The sequence below is a fragment of the Pecten maximus genome, chromosome 7 (genome assembly GCF_902652985.1).
Source record: "Pecten maximus chromosome 7, xPecMax1.1, whole genome shotgun sequence".
Classification (NCBI taxonomy): domain Eukaryota; kingdom Metazoa; phylum Mollusca; class Bivalvia; order Pectinida; family Pectinidae; genus Pecten; species Pecten maximus.
The window spans coordinates 19,545,210-19,563,713 of NC_047021.1; the positions used below are offsets into that span (position 1 = coordinate 19,545,210).

An 18,504-nucleotide genomic window follows, 5' to 3' on the forward strand; every position below is an offset into this window, starting at 1 on the left:
GTCCTCATATAACCCCGGGGTGTCTAAATGACTTCCGTCGTCATATGACCCTGGAGTGTCTAAAGGACACCTGTCCTCATATGACCCTGGGGTGTCTAAATGACACCCGTCCTCATATGACCCTGAAGTGTCTAAATGACACCCGTCCTCATATGACCCTGGAGTGTCTAAAGGACACCCGTCCTCATATGACCCTGAAGTGTCTAAATGACACCCGTCCTCATATGACCCTGGGGTGTCTAAATGACACCCGTCCTCATATGACCCTGAAGTGTCTAAATGACACCCGTCCTCATATGACTCTGGAGTGTCTAAAGGACACCCGTCCTCATATGACTCTGGGGTGTCTAAAGGACACCCGTCCTCATATAACCCCAGGGTGTCTAAATGACACCCGTCCTCATATGACCCTGAAGTGTCTAAATGACACCCGTCCTCATATGATCCTGGTGTGTCTAAATGACAGCCGTCCTCATATGACCCTGGAGTGTCTAAATGACACCCGTCCTCATATGACCCTGGAGTGTCTAAAGGACACCCGTCCTCATATGACCCTGGAGTGTCTAAAGGACACCCGTCCTCATATAACCCCGGGGTGTCTAAATGACACCCGTCGTCATATGACCCTGGAGTGTCTAAATGACACCCATCCTCATATGACCCTGGAGTGTCTAAATGACACCCGTCCTCATATGACCCTTGCTGTTGCGAGGATGTTAAACCCATAAAACAAACAAAAGCAGGTGAACGATTGACAGTGGAAAAATCCATAGCGTTGATAACGACAATAATTCTTGTAACGAAAACAACTACGCAAAAATTAATCAATGACTGTATAATTGTGATATCTTATTGTTCAGTTAGGTCACGGATGACTTTGGGTTGCAATGACTCTTTACACCAGCTGGGTAACGTATTCTGAATGAAATACCGACTAAAGATTAACAGTACTATTTATGCATAAAATGAAAAGTGCTTTTAAAAAACAGACCTTATATAATCGATGGATAGACATCTTTTGTTGGAAGAAAGTGTCGGTTGTAAAGATCTAATCAGATTATTATCGGCTTAAAATACAGCTGTTGTAAATCACCTCCTTATATGTATCTGTTACAATGTCTACATTTGTATATCATATGCGTATTTCAAAGTTATACGAAATGTTCTAAACTGATTGATCACCGAAGGTATCGGTTATCAGAGATTGCAGTATCACGTGTCTAATAAGAAAGCGAATTGCAAATCCTCGGGAAACGACCAATAAAAAAATAGGAAAATAAATCTACCACATGCTTCATTGCGCAGCTCGGCTTACAAGATTGGTATATTGGATACAAGTCCTACGTCCGAGCTCCATATGCTTTTACATGACACACACCTGATTAAAATTTAACTTGCACCATTATTTGTTGCATTAGGAACCGACCCCCGTTTTGAGCTGTCTCTCCCAAGAAGAACATGACCAACAAGAGGGATTTTGTTGTTTAGCTATATTTCCCCCATCGGGCCCTGCGTCGCTGGCCCAGTATAGTCACATTCGTCGTTTATACAACTTTGAATCTCCTTTACCCAGTCCAAATTTCATTAAAATCCATTCAGTTATTAAGGACTAGTAGACATTTAAATCAAAGACCCGGGTTTCTCCTATTGGGCCCCGCTCACCCTTAATCTATACAACATCGGATCTGCTATAACCAATTATGCTCCATACCAAATTTCATTAAACTCCTATCAGGCGTTGTGGTCTAGAAGTGATTTAAACGAAATGTTTGCGGACGACGGAAGCTGTACCATGACATACCCTCACCAGCCTCTCGGGCCAAGTGAGCTTAAGTCGGTGACAACTCATTGGCATTGATAAAAAGAGGTTCCCTGATTTCATTAAAATGATTCAAATCACATAGAAAATAAGATTCAGATTCAACAGAGTCAGAGTTATCATATATACAAAGTCTATGTGGTTGCAAATTTACTATAGCAACCAGTCTCTATACACAACAATGGCATTGGGCACTACAAGGGACCATGATTACCATACATTTGAAATCCGAGAAATATCTCTACAGTTCTCTCAAGAAATACCAATAACAAAACTCCAATTGTCAAAATCGAAGGTGACTGCCTGTCGGCATGAGCACCACTAAACATTGCATGTGAAGGTTGAAAATGCCCTCCGAGTCCTTCTGAAGAAATATTGATAACAAAAATAATTTACAAACGGATAACAAATACACAGTAATACAATAATTGATATAAAAGCAAATAAGTTTGTATTTCAAATATCAATACATTTTAAATATAGCGCTTTTGTCAATGATACCCAGACATATTGAAAAGGATAATTTCTCAATTATTGCCATTTGTTTTTGTTGATTATTATGTCGGGTTCACTAGGAAACTCCAAATGAAGGAGATATCACAGTAAAATAATATAAGTTGCAACACTAAAACCAGGAATTATTCTTTACAAATAAATTCTTTATTAATCTATGTTGCAGGAATGGCATCACGACGATACTGTTAAAATACAAGGTTTTGGCGTTTGATATGATTTAATATGGAAAATAACGCGACGTCAAGAATTGTAAATTGCTTCAATCCTCTACATAATGATTTTAAAACCGGTCAGAATGTAAGGTTTCTGAGTTTTGTGATCAAAAGGATCTTAAATTGTTTTCATTTTATACTCGCCAAGACTCAAAAAATATAAACTTCTAAGACTCGTTTCATAAAATCTCAAATGAAATGAAACCTCATTTAATATCCTGTATAAATAATGTTAATAACCTTTATCCGAACGAAGGCTTTGTTTTGTTTTTGTTTAACGTCCTTTTAACAGCCAGGGTCATTTAAGGACGTGTCAGGTTTTGGAGGCGGAGGAAAGCCGGAGTACCCGGAGAAAAAACACCGGCCTACGGTCAGTATCTGGCAACTGCGCCACGTAGGTTTCGAACTCGCAACCCAGTGGTGGAGGACTAGTGATAAAGTGTCCGGACACCTTAACCACTCGGACATCGCGGCCACCTTCCGAAGGAAGGTAAAGAATTGTTTCCTTTCCTTGTGTACCCAAAGACTTATTTTGTTGCCATTATGGTTGGATAGTTTTCCTACCTTTCTAACTCTATTTCATTGAGATTGCACATATAAAAGAGTTTGTATCCCTTAACAACATCTTACATTCTTGTAAATGTAACACTTTAGAACACACGTATTCATAGTTTAATCATTCGAAGGAGGGTCATAAAGATATTGAATATACGGTTATTTTTATAAAATGCAAAACACCTTTAATTCAAACATATTTAACTTTTGATACAACAGAAACATAGTCATAAGCAAACAAACCATATGAAATATTCCCCAAATGATGGCCAAACATCTTTCACAGAAAGCATATATATCAGATTGGCTTTAACAGTCATCTGACTATGAAGACCATAGCACTATTGTAATAGAGTGACACCGAGAGCATTGTACTATAATGTATGTTGTCCCGAACAATATAATCACATGGACAGGAATATTTTGAGCTCATTCCGAATAGGTTCATTCCAAATTCAATTGATAGAACTAAAGAATGGGCTGATAAAATGTATGCCCATGTTATAAAATGGCCACAAAAGCATCACAGTTTGAATTTTTGACCTGTTTGAAAAAAGAACTCGATCTGGTCTACATCGGGACCACTTATGTTCAGTTTGAAATATGAATTTCAATATGGCGGCCATAGTGAACATTTCAAACTGACCCAAAATTAACAACATCAGGACCATCTCAGAATCGCTTCAAGCAAGTTTGCGCTGAATCCCATTGACAGAACTTGTTGTTCAGGAAAACCATGATTGCGAAGTCATGTTACAAAAATGATCTGTGACTGCCATGTTGAAGTTTTGACGAACCCCCATCCCCACGGACTGAAAAACTCTAAGGTAATTCATTTATTTCAAAATACTTGAAAGAATTAGAGTCAGAAGAATCACTACGTTTAAATATGTAATCAGGCGAGACATTGTACCCGAATAGCTCACAGTCGGGCCTGACTACCTCCCTAAGTTTGACGAGGTCCTCCATAGGAACCTGTCTATAGGCCTGTATCAGAGACTCTTTCTTCTGTTGACGTAGTGCTGCTCGGTCGCTGACACCCTGAATAGCTTTCGTCAATGCCTCCACTAGCTGTGTTCTACTCACATTCATAGATTCTGATGGGGTAAATGGAAGTTGTGCAGTTTTCGGTAAAATTCCTCGAATTTGTAGATTCTTCCATATTCGCTGCATGCCAACATAAAACGATGTACATTTTTCAAGCTTTGTTCGCATACTGTATAGACGACTTGTGTGGGAAATGGCCCTCTGTAAGGCCGTCTCTGCCTCAAAATCATCAAATGAAATATTGATTCCATATCGTCTGTTCCAAGCATTCAGTAAAATAAGCGAATCATTCGCAAATGTTTCCATTTTTCCTATAAAATCGTAAGGTATCTGGCACGGTCGGCAGTGTTCGTATATGGGCGTAAAATGTCTATCAGTGTGTTCACCAGTTTTCTCTGATTCAATGACGTACTTAATAAATTGTGGGAAAGTTATATCATGTCCACAAAAGGTCGGCGGCTTTTTACCGTGTTGCAGAATTTTATTTTTAATGTATGTTCCTGTAATCTTCCAGTACAAAGTATTGACAGTAAACAGTTTATCAACATATCCTGAAAACAGTCTACTGTAAGGCTCACGAGTAAACATCATTTTAAACGAACTCGTTAGAAAATAATGGAATTCAGTAAAGTCTTTAATTTCTTTTCTATTGACTCGCTTCCATCGGCTGTCGACATTTTTCTCCCCTTCTGAGCTAACAATGCGCAAAAGACTTCGTAAAAACGTTGAGCCAACCTTTTGAACAGCACAATAGACGAGATGATGACGATTGTCGATTACCAGTCTTTTGGCCACGGTAGTACCTTTTGACTTCCCGTAATAGCCGTGTTGGCTTTTGTCACAGACACGTTCGATAGTGTTCTTTCTCTGCTGGTGGACCTCACCAAAGTCGTAATGTTTATGAAAATTCTGGAAAAAAAATCATTCAGGGAATCATTTGAATGTTAACCTAGATTGTTTTAGTAATTATAATAAATGAGGACTTAAATATGAACGGGAGAGAACATGGGAAACAGGCCAAATATTTCTATAACGCTTTATGTCTTCAGAACACTGAGATTTCCTAATAGGATGATGGTTATGCTCTGTTTATAATTGAAAAATTTCGTGTATGAATGTCCCTTTAGGGACGAGCAGAACGGATGTGAACAAGCTTATGCATGGATTTGAAATTTTGCTAAAAATAATGACTACACGTTAATCATTGTCTTTCGCTAGAGCTACAAAACGAAAGGCGATATTCATATCATATAAAATTGTTAATTAATGATGTATGAGAGAAACCGCTATAACATACATTAAGCCAGAGCTGCAATATCTTGCTTACATTTTGTAACTTCATCATTCAGAGAATTACATGTAATGCATGTAAAATTGTATGACCTGAATTGGAGAAGACAAAATGGAGAAAGCTATATATATATGTATTATGTAAAATTTGGTTTTGGCTGTTCAGAGATTCCCCAAAATACAAGATGTAAGCCGTTCTCATTTCGCCTTGTTATAGATTTACTCTTAAAACAAACCTCTCATCGATCAAACAGACTTCTACACCTGCTGTATGTTACAAGCATTATATAGAAAGGCAAATAAAGTAGGGTAACAGATACAGGAATGTAGAGAGGATTAACCGAAGTGACAGGTAGGTTGGTTTGGTTAAGCACTATGCAACGTGCTATGGTAAGATTTAGGACGTCACAATACTCATGACTATCTATCATGTGTGCAAGATACATGCGTGTGATGAGTGCGTGTGGGAATATTGCCAAATGTTGTGTTTGTCTACTTGTGATAGCGTGGAACTGATGCTGAAATTATAACGCTACCTCAATGAAGTATACTGCCAACATTTAGGAGGACACCATACCCGGTTACATTACAAAGGGTGAACCAGTCGTCGACAAAGGGCGAACCAGTCGTCGACAAGGGGTGAACCAGTCGTCGACAAAGGCTGAACCAGTCGTCGACAAAGGGCAAACCAGTCGTCGACAAAGGGCGAACCAGTCGTCGACAAAGGGCGAACCAGTCGTCGACAAAGGGGGGAACCAGTCGTCGACGAAGGGCGAACCAGTCGTCGACAAAGGGCGAACCAGTCGTCGACAAAGGGCGAACCAGTCATCGACGAAGGGCGAACCAGTCGTCGACAAAGGGCGAACCAGTCGTCGAACTCGCAAAATGCTAAGCGATAAGCAGATGTAGAAACTACCAGTTTAGAGATTCTAAGGGATATCGGCCAGGGGGCATAACCCAAGGTCTACCTCACAGGGAAGAACGCTTAACTAAAGGCCAAAAGAGAGGCAGTGTCAACGGAGACATAAGGAAGAGGTTTCCCTATCCTACATCACATATGATGGACTATCTTCTCACACATTTTTCGTGAAATGCAAGGGGAAATCGATCCAAATCGATCCAACATGGCGAAACCATATGTAAACTTTGTTTTATTTTTCTCGGTGACTGATAATAAAATCAATAACATATTTGGAAAGATGAGAAAAAGTATGGTACACCTTTCGTATATCATGAAAAATAAGCTGACTGTCAAAGTGTCAAGATAACAACAAATATAAATTAATGTTTGTCAGAGGTGATCGGCTTTCCAGAAACTGCCGACGGATGGTTGACATCACGTCATACTCATCCACCTATGCTTAATTGCACAACGAAAATTATCTAGTCTTCCTTTGTTAAAATGAATTCTCGACACACGGTTACAATATGACTGAATTTATAAGTCAATGATCACAATTAATTTTTTTTTCAAATGACACAAAGAAAAAAAGATACAGTGCATTTGTGAATGTTATACATATAAACAAACAGAAGGGTTTTCTGAGTGACGTCACACAATAAAATAAAATCCCTGACCGGAGGTCACGTGCGGACGGATGTCAAGAAGAAAACTATAGAGGAAAACAAAGCAAAAAAGAGGGACAGAGAGGAAAAAGGGAAAGATTAAAGATCCCAAGTGTTGCAATGGGAACAGGAGATGTCTTTTTGGTCTCCTTAATGTTCTCTTAATAGAACAAGAAGACACAAGAAAATCCCCGATTCCTCAGGGGCGCTCTTTTAGACCAGCATACAGTGGAATAGAGCTGGTCTTATTCTCGGGCTCTCCAATGTCCATTGGGGAAACCATTCGCGCCCCGCAGTGGAATTTAAAAATTAATTGATTGGAATAATTTGAACCAAAGCAATTTGAGAGTATTCTATCGGATTATATATGGTATTGCCCTTCGCCCTAGAGAAATGACTTGATTAACTGAACAAACATTTATATCTTCCCAATGCAAAGATGATAAATGTATAACATGCAACAAGAACAATAGTAAGCACATACATGAACCATCCCCAAATAACTGACCAGGTACAGGATCTAATGATACAAAAGTACAGACAACACCAATGACAAGTTAAAACCAACGTTAATCGATCATCGTACGCTATCAGACAATAGGCTAATGAGTGCTAGTAAAGCGATCAATTAATTGTATGCTTCACTTTGGTAACAAAACAATCATGTATTGACGTACCCTTCTAAGGATTAATGGTGGTACTGTAGATGTTGTGGACAATGGTTCGGTGGTAGTACTTGTAGAGTCATCTTCAGCCCAATATTCTGTCAATCCAGCACGACCTGACCATTGTGATACTGTTCTCAAAATGGCCGGCTGGTGGAAAGTGTTACCTACATGAATAAGATATAATAAGATACGAATGTCCATATCATTATACCGTGTATAACATACGGATGAATGACACCTTTAAATATGAGCTCAGTAATTGATAGAGTAAGTGTTCAAGATATTTTCTTTTGAAAAAAAAAATAATATACAAAAATTCCACGTCATCATGCATTTATTATAAACATGTTAAGTTCTGTTAAACTCTAATTAAAAGATATATGCGGTTATCGGTTATGCCATTGCTATCTAATAAACACGACAAACACAATATATTAACCGGTATTATCTCCAGCGATGAACACTACACCTATACCTGTCAATAATTATGCTTTATTAATATACATAAAAATGAGAACTAAATAACGTGGTGAGTAGTTAATCACTGGCACGTGGCATGGATATTCGAAGGAATAAAGCATTTTAGTTTGGTTAAACTTTAAAATTTTCAAAATTTCTTTAAAAAACAAGAAAAAGAAACTACAATTGAAAATAGATCAATAAACTTAATGAATAAGTCAACGACACTTATTAAAACACTTTTAAATAATTCAAATTCTTTTTAATAAAACACTTACCTTGATAGACAACAGCTAACGTAACCAGAATTAAAATCACCAATGCAATTTGTAGTTTGGATTTGTGTGATTTCGGAAAATCCGCCATGGTATCCAATTAACCCGAATTTGTCAGTCCGACTTCATCACAACTACCTTGGAGAAGTTGATATAGATATATGTCTCTCCTTACATAGGACAACGTGTCCAATATACCAAGTAGATCGTAACAGGTGGCCAGACGAACGATTAACTCAGAATGTATCGAACATGATCAAACAAAAGGACGCTTGTAGCCTAGTAAACTTTTCCAGTTTACGAGTTCGGGAGTTGTAGACCTGTTAAGTCCCTCTGATTACGAGGTATATATTGGTAGACTAGTAAACTTTGTCAGTTTACGAGTTCGGGAGTTGTAGACCTGTTAAGTCTCTCTGATTACGAGATATATATTTGTAGACTAGTAGACTTTGTCAGTTTACGAGTAAGGGACTTTTGACCTGTAAAAGTAGATTGACCACCTTTGTCAGTTAATGAGTTAGGGACTTGTGGACCTGCAGACTTATAAAAAGGCTGGTCACGAGGTATATTTTTTAATGCAAGATAAAGAATTCACACGTTAGCTAGAATATCTGGATACACTTATGACAGGATCCACATTGTGACGATGGTGACAGATTTGTTGTAGAAGTAAAATAGATGGGATAGTTTAACTTTTTATGAAGACTTCCTCAATAAATAATTGCTCATTTCCTCTTATGTTATATATTGGTATACCCCAGGGGAGCATAATTTCAGTAACTTTATTTGGATTAAAAACCAATAGTATAATTAAATGTATCACTTTTTGTAGTTTACTTCCGTTTTTGAAATATATCCAAAAACTGTCTAAATAATGATGAAAATGGTTTTCAACTGGGTTTCAAAGTCCAATACAGTATATGTATGCACTTCTGTAATCTCCAAAAATTACACGATGATCCTAGTCTGAAACTAAATGGTAACATTACCCAATAATACCTCAAATTTAATGGTAAAAGTATCCCGATAGTACCTCAAACTTAATGGTAACATTATCCCGATAATACCTCAAACTTAATGGTAACATTATCCCGATAATACCTCAAACTTAATGGTAACATTATCCCAATAGTACCTCAAACTCAATGGTAACATTATCCCGATAGTACCTCAAACTTAATGTTAACATTATCCCGATAGTACCTCAAACTTAATGGTAAAAGAATCCCAATAGTACCTCAAACTTAATGGTAACATTATCCCGATAATACCTCAAACTTAATGGTAGCATTATCCCAATAGTATCTCAAACTTAATGGTAAAAGTATCCCGATAGTACCTCAAACTTAAGGGTAAAAGTATCCCGATAGTACCTCAAACTTAAGGGTAACATTATCCCGATAGTACCTCAAACTTAATGTTAACATTATCCCGATAGTACCTCAAACTTAATGGTAAAAGAATCCCAATAGTACCTCAAACTAAATGGTAACATTATCCCGATAATACCTCAAACTTAATGGTAACATTATCCCGATAATACCTCAAACTTAATGGTAACATTATCCCAATAGTACCTCAAACTTAATGATAACATTATCCCGATATTACCTCAAACTAAATGGTAACATTATCCCGATAGTACCTCAAGCTAAATGGTAACATTATCCCAATAGTACCTCAAACTTAATGGTAAAAGTATCCCGATAGTACATGTACAAAATGTACCTCAAATTTAATGGTAGCATTATCCAAATAGTATCTCAAACTTAATGGTAACATTATCCCGATAATACCACAAACTTAATAGTAGTATTATCCCAATAGTACCTCAAACTTAATGGTAAAAGTATCCCGATAGTACCTCAAACTTAAGGGTAACATTATCCCGATAATACCTCAAACTTAATGGTAACATTATCCCAATAGTACCTCAAACTTAATGGTAGCATTATCCCGATAGTACCTCAAACTTAATGGTAAAAATATCCCAATAGTTCCTCAAACTTAATGGTAACACTATCCCGATAATACCTCAAACTTAATGGTAACATTATCCCGATAATACATGTACAAAATGTACCTCAAACTTAATGGTAACATTATCCCAATAGTACCTCAAACTTAATGGTAACATTATCCCGATAATACCTCAAACTTAATGGTAACATTATCCCGATAGTACCTCAAACTTAATGGTAAAAATATCCCAATAGTTCCTCAAACTTAATGGTAACACTATCCCGATAATACCTCAAACTAAAATGGTAACATTATCCCGATAATACATGTACAAAATGTACCTCAAACTTAATGGTATCATTATCCCAATAGTACCTCAAACTTAATGGTAACATTATCCCGATAATACCTCAAACATAATGGTAACATTATCCCGATAGTAACTCAAGCTAAATGGTAACATTATCCCGATAGTACCTCAAACTTAATGGTAAAAGTATCCCGATAGTACATGTACAAAATATACCTCAAACTTAATGGTAGCATTATCCCGATAATACCTCAAACTTAATGGTAGCATTATCCCAATAGTATCTCAAACTTAATGGTAACATTATCCCGATAGTACCTCAAACTTAATGGTAGCATTATCCCAATAATATCTCAAACTTAATGGTAACATTATCCCGATAGTACCTCAAACTAAATGGTAACATTATCCCGATAATACCTCAAACTTAATGGTAACATTATCCCGATAATACCTCAAACTTAATGGTAACATTATCCCGATAATACCTCAAACTTAATGGTAAAAGTATCCCAATAGTACACTGTACCTCAAACTTAGTGGTAGTGTGGAAGTTTTGATTATGTTAAATATTAAACCCGACCGGGATGGAATGTGAAGGATGAAGTGTGAGTGATGGAGTGTGCGAGTGATTATTATATGTATATAATGAATGCTATAAAATTGTAAGTGTTTACCTTGTCTAATATCCTGTTGTTGGCTATCGTTATGGACCGACTTGTAATGCTTTTCTATCTATCTCTCTACTTTCTCTTTCGTTCCTAACTCTTCTGTAAACTATGTTCTGATTGGCTACTCCTCTTTAGGCTTCTGATTGGCTCCTGCCTATATAAAACGTTCTGCAGTATTTCCCTCGGTTAAGCCTGTGTCCTAGGCTCGGTTATAACCGGAACAACGATGTTAAGCCCCATCAATCAATCAATCAACCTCGGTTAAGCCCCATCAATCAATAAATCAACCCTCGGGAGTTAACTCCGCCGTAGCCGGTCCCAAGCCCGTGTTGAGAAAGGAGGAGGGGAACACCAACTGACAACATCTAACAGTCACCCCGGACTAATGTTCTAACCTAGAGTCGCGAGTAGAGGTTGTAACCTAAATCGAGACTTTAAACCAGCAACATCAACATCAACATCAACATCAACATCCTCGGGAGTTCGTAGGAAAGCTCTGAGAACTGCTGCGACTCATGTTGTCATTTCTCTGACTGGTCTGTGTGTAAGGTGGGTGTTGTTCCGTGCTTTATTGGGGTTTTTTTGTTTTGTTTTTTACAGATAAATTCATTTTATTCAAGATCAACATTTTAATTTACAATACAATTTCCTAATGCAATAGGACTACCATTCAACACTCATCTTGCATACACAATAATTCCACTTCCACTTGCATACACAATAATATAGACAACTGTTATAAATACTGGAATAATATTGAATATTAAATAAAGTCTTTTGAAATATAAAGTTTCAATTATACTACTATTTATCATATTTTCTTGAATTAGAGTCATGATACACAATAAAACTATCAGATTTGGAATATACAAAACTGTGATATTAGATTTGAAGTGTAATTTGGATGAGCTAATTACAAATGATTCCATCAATAAATATAAAATAAAGGGAAATAACTCATTCTTTCTACATATTTCTTACATACAAATACTGATAATCTTGCTAGTTTTAGATTAAATAGATAAATGACAGTATTTAGTTGCTATGAGATTTGAAAAGCAGGAAGAAAAACAAAAAACAAAAAAAACAAAAACAAAAAACAAAAAAAAAACAAAAAAAATACATATATACATGTACAATTAACCGGTATAATTAAAAGTATTGTAAAATTTTATTAAGTAATTTTACAAAAAATCATATATTAATTTGAATTGTATAAGTGTCAGATGCATTGTAATTAGGTTATAGTTAATCAGAAAAGATAATGTAGATAGTTTATTATGATAAGAAAAAAAATAGAAAAAAAACCCACGCTTGGTATTTGTTTACATTTGTAGTGTTGACTGGATATATGCCGCGGATGCATACTTACAGTGGAATGCTAACTGAAAAGACTTTTTAAAGTGTTTAGCAGTATAAGAGGGATGGATTTCTACTCTGATAAACAACGCATCACAGTTTTGAAGACAGAGGAGAGTTGTTTATTTCGGTATCCAGACGTTTCGCTCCCAACACGTTTCGCACCAAGTCGGTTCGCACCCAACAGGGACGGTTCGCACCACAAAAAAAAAAAAAAAAAAGGACAGTTCGCCCCCCAGTGAAACATGTTTATTGAAATAGAAAATAATATAATATTTTATCATTGTATGTTATTGTTTGTTTTCTCAATAAATGTCACTTAACTTATTTTTTTGTGTCATATTTTTACTTACTCTTCTTTGGAGGATTTTTAATGTCCTCCAGAGGGGATCGAATACTTGGACACAACTGACTAGATTTCCGTGATGGAGTGTCTTTCAGAAAAGTGTCAATGCGTCTTTGATTATCTTGATTTTGTCCTTTCACTGTCTCATCATCCGCGTTCTTTTTAATGTTCTTGTTTTTCTTTGGGGCACTTCTTCGTTTGGGAGGTTTTGAATTATCATGATCTTTTATATCAGCTGTGACACGGGTGGCTGGAGGCGCTGACGCACTTTCCTCGCGTTGTTGTTCATCATCCTGTTTCTCGGTGGATTTTGCGCGTCTTCATCAGCTTCATCAGAATCTTCATCAGAGTCTGAGGTTTCACTGTCGTCATTGCTTTTCCATAATTGTGGGCAATTAGTTTTGATATGCCCGGTTTCCTTGCATTGCCTACAGACTTTGTCATTAGTGCAGTCTCTGGCATGGTGACCAGTCTGCAGGCAGTTGGAGCAATGGACATTGTCATTAGGTTGACCACGATGTTTAATCACTGCTCGATATTTCCCTCAGATAGTCATTATCGTAGGAAGGGGGTTTTGTAATTTCTTGACTACAACAATTCTGTCCCCTGTCTCACAATTTGTTAGAAACCCATCGACTCTTAGCCGTTCTCTGTACATGTTTACAACATCACAGCCTTTAAGTTCGCTGGTATAAGGGCCTCGAAGTAAGTTTTCCATCTTGTATAGAGGCATCAATTGTTTTTCTAAATATCATGTTGGTGTTGATTGGGAACTTTTTCCCCCTACACCGACTTTGAGTCCCGGTTGCGCGCGCACGGTTTACTAAATGTTATTTACATTTAAAAGATCAATAATTTGACATTATTAATAGGTATATATACATAGAGGGTGTCTCATAGTGTAAGTGATATACATACACATTAGCGTTTGTTGACTTGTGAATGTTATTTTGATAGTCGATTTCTGATTATTTGTCAAGTGGCGGAGCAATCCCCACACAACTTGGACAAGGAATCAATAATTAGTTTATTTACACAACAATTTTGTTTAAAAACACTGTACTTGTGCTTGTACTATAGGCGGCACTTGGCTACTAGATCTATAGAATGTTCTTAGGGTAACCAAGATGCACAGTACAGACAGCCAAAAATGGGATACTGGGATTACACTACTGTTTCCATTTAGGAGAACTTATCATTGCTATTCTTCCAATGACTATTGAGCTTGGTCTTGAAGCTATTGACAGTTCTTGCGGTCACCACATCATCTGGTAGTCCGTTCCAAAGGTTGACAACACGGTTTGAAAATGTGTTTTTGCTTGTATTAAGGCGGAACTGCTTTTTGAACAGTTTGTTGACATTACCTCTGGTAGCTGTGTAATTGCGTTGACAAAACATTCTGCTTGAATCTATTTGATCAATATTATTTTAAATTTTATAGAGTTGAATCGGGTCAGAACGTTTGCGCCTGTACTCCAGCGTAGGTAGTCCTAATGTCCTCAGACGACGCTCATAAGGTAGATCCTTAAGGGTCGGTACCCGTTTTGTAGCCCTTCTTTGAACATTTTCTAGCGTATTTTTATCCTTTTGGAGGAATGGAGACAAAACAGATGTCGCATACTCCAGGTGGGGTCTCACCAATGTTTTATATAGTGTGGTAAATATTGCTGGGTCCATGTGAGTAAAGGTCCTGAAAATTACTCCCATTATCTGGTTTGCCTTTGCTGCTGATGAGTTGGAATGTCCTGAAAAGCTTAGTTTATCGTCTATTTTTACTCCAAGGTCTGTTTCGTATTGGACTTTTTGGATATGGACTTCCTCATTGGTGTTTTTGATTCTATATATTGATGTTTTTGGATTGTTGCCTATTTCCATATGTTTACACTTATCAAAATTAAGTTTCATCATCCAGTTGTCTGTCCAATGCACAATTTTGTCTATGTTGTTTTGGAGTTCCTGTCTTTTTTTTTTGGGTGTTGTTTTTCAGGTAGAGCTTGGTATCATCTGCAAATAGTTTTACTAGGCAGGTTAAAATTTCTGGTATGTCATTTACATAAATGAGGAAGAGAATGGGTCCAAGGACACTTCCCTGGGGGACCCCACTTGTTACTGGTAGACTATTTGAGCAGTGTCCGTGTACAGTGCAACTTCCGAAAACCGAACCTTCTAAAAACCGAACACCTCTGAATACCGAACGAATTGTCATTGTACGGAATTGGTCCTTCTTTATTATAGTATTAAAAAACTTCCAAATACCGATCCCTCTGAATTCCGAACACCGGACTGATTTTGTGTCCGGTTCCTGTTAAAATATACCAAAAATTACTTCTGAAAACCGGCCTTACCTGGGCGATTATGACACGAGGTCAGGCCAGTCAACCGTGAAACAACAACTGTGACGGGTATTGTGTGAAGCCTTCTTGTCTCGGGACCTACGTAGGTGATTTGTACAGGTATCCAATATATACCCCAAGGGGGCATTATGACGGAAGGCCTAGTGTATAATCAACACGACAATTATGAAACAATGCCACACTTCATTGAAGCGCGTCGGTTCGTTTATCTTCTCAATGCAAGTAGAGCTAGAAGCCTGAGTTTAGACAACAGCGATGTCGGAAATACGACCAGTATCATCTGATCAATTGTAATTGATATTGAAACAAAACATCTTCACACCCTTTAATATTATTTGATGTGTAAAATATTCTGTATCGGACTATTGGCCCCATCCACATGACGAGGCTTCACCGGATGTAACAAAATGTAGGCCGATCGTAAAGTGTAGTTGTACATGTGAAAATACTGTTTAAAACTATTGTTATAGTCATTTGCCTTTCTTATATATTCTGCAATATAAACATTGATTAACTTTCATAATATGCATATTATTCAGACAATCCAAATTGTCTAAGTATGTACGTGCCGTTTTGGAATCGGGTGCATTCTAATAAAACATCGTCCAACCAATTATATCCGGAATTTGACCGGTCATTTTTCGATCAACTTCTCCAAACCGAACCCTCTATAAACCGAACAAATAGTCATGTCCCATGCATGTTCGGTTTATAGAGGTTCCACTGTATTATGACTCTCTGTTCCATTCCTGTTAGGAAGTCCCTAATCCAATTGAGGGTATTTCCTTTGATACCATATCTCTCAATCTTGTATAGCAGGAGGCTGTGGGATACCTTGTCAAAAGCTTTGCTGAAGTCTAAATATATTACGTCGGTATTACATCCCTCATCCATAGCCGAGATCCAATCTTCAATGGATTCAAGGAGTTGGGTAGCACATGAGCGGCCCAGACGAAAACCGTGCTGTTCTTTGGAGAAGAGGTTATTTTCATCCATGTGTTTGACTATCTCGTCCCTGACTATTCGCTGGAGGATCTTACAAGGAACGGAAGTTAAACTTATAGGTTTGTAGTTGGAAGGATCCTTCCTTGAGCCTTTTTTAAATATTGGGCAAACATTTGCTTTTTTCCAATCATTCGGGAGTTTCCCTTCTTGGATTGACTTATTGAAGATGGGGGTAAGGAAGTGTTTAGTTTCTTGGGCAGTCTTCACCATCAGCATCGGATGTATATTGTCAGGTCCCGGTGATTTGTTGGGATTTACTTTTGAGATGGCCTTGAGAACATTTTCTTCTGTTATTGTTATGTCTTCTAATGGTCTGTTGTATGTCCTCTCAGTAAGGGTTGGAGTGGCATTCATATGGGCATTGGTGACAAATACACTGGCAAAATAATTGTTTTCATTTCAACAAATTTTATTGCAACAAAGCAAAAGGATAAGGCGTCAGGCAAAGACTATATAAGCCTTCTCCATACAACTTCGGTATGTTACAAGCATATAGTACACAATATTAACAAGCATATAAGTCATATGTACAGTGTATCTCCAACCCCACTAACAATAGTTCGACACTTTAATATAATATGTATTCAAATCGATGAGTATCTGTAATATATTCTGATATACACTTTAATAAAAATATGTTGGTTTCTTCTTTGCAGATATGACATCCATGAAGTAGTGTTCTAATGTTAAAATGGTTATGAGTAAAAACTGGGTTATTGAGATTATTTCTAAGTTTTAGTCTGTGATTGTTGAATTCAGGGCATTTTAAGAAGTAATGTTCCGCTGTTTCTTCGCCGCGGTCACAAGAACAAAGTAGGGAATCTCTCAAGTGATCAAGAAATAAGTCAGCGTTCAAGTTACTGGCCTTATTTCTTAGCTGACACATAATTATATTAATAGTTCGACTGCCATCGTTCAGAAAGGTTTTTGTAGTTTCGGAGTTTTTATCTGTATTATTAAAAAGGAGAGATTTGAATTGTGCAAGAGAGTTCACATTAGATAAGTCGAAATTGAGAACGAACGAGTTGAAATCTCTAAATGTACAAGGAAAATAACTACTATAATAGCTTACTGATCTACAAATAGGGGTATTGAAATATCTAGTCGTGCTTAACGGATATCGTTCGTCTTCCTGGTGATATAAAAATGGTTCAATAATTTCTTTAAGATGTTGTGGGGCCATATCATGTATTATTTTAAACATCAATATTAATTTATGTTTTTGGCGTCTGTCAGAGAGAGATTCCCAACTAAGCTCTTTATATAGCTTGTGATGAGAGGTACCTCTGCACAATCCTGTTATAATTCTCGCAGCTTCTAAATGAACAGATTCTAGTAATGGTTTTGATTGTTCAGTGCAGTTGTAAAATAATTGTTCATTGTATTAGCTATTTCCTCTGGTGTTGTTGTTAGGTCTCCAGTAGGCTTTTCGATGTTGGCGATAGTGGAGGCCGTTTTTGTTTTTGAACGGACATACTTCCAGAATAACTTCGGGTTTGTTTTGATCTTTTCAGCCAAGCCCTTTTTATAGTTGTATTTTGATCTTCTGATATATTCTGTGGCCCGGTTTCTTGCTATCTTGAAGTTATTATAATTTTGTGCTGTCTTGCAGTGGAGATATTTTGTCGACATCTGATTTTTCCTCCTTATCTTTTCTTTCGATCCCCTGTTTATGTATGGCTTTTTATACTTTCTCTGATGGTCTTTGTATGTCGGAACATTTTCTTGTATTTCTTGGGCAAGGTAATTATCGAAGATCTCCCATGCTTCTGTAATATTGGGCGAGTTCTCAATTTCGGCAATATCAATGTTCTTTAGGTTGTTGGAGATAGCTATATAATCACCTTTGAAGAAATTACGTCTAGGAGAGTTTGTATCATTTTGGATTGTTTCTGTGTAGGCGATAAAGTCGAAAGATAATACAACATGGTCGCTGAGTCCAAGACTAGGGTTAAAGATTAAATTTTCAATCATTCCCTCCTCATTGGTTATGATGAGGTCCAGTACATTGCTATTTTGTCCTTCTCTGTGGCGTGTTGGTTGTAGTACATGTTGGGAGAAGTAGCAGTCTTTGATCTTCGATAGGAATT

The 18,504-nt window shown here is 37.2% G+C and overlaps 1 protein-coding gene across 1 annotated transcript; it reads right to left on the bottom strand.

The window, feature by feature from the left end:
- Positions 1-2,928: 2,928 nt before the first annotated feature.
- Positions 2,929-8,532, bottom strand: LOC117331861 (carbohydrate sulfotransferase 8-like). The gene is made up of 3 exons (XM_033890815.1): positions 8,411-8,532; positions 7,683-7,837; positions 2,929-5,058 (listed from the first exon to the last, which is right to left on the bottom strand). Exons 1-3 carry the CDS (start codon positions 8,496-8,498, stop codon positions 3,925-3,927), a joined length of 1,377 nt encoding a protein of 458 aa, XP_033746706.1. The 5' UTR covers positions 8,499-8,532; the 3' UTR covers positions 2,929-3,924.
- Positions 8,533-18,504: the final 9,972 nt, after the last annotated feature.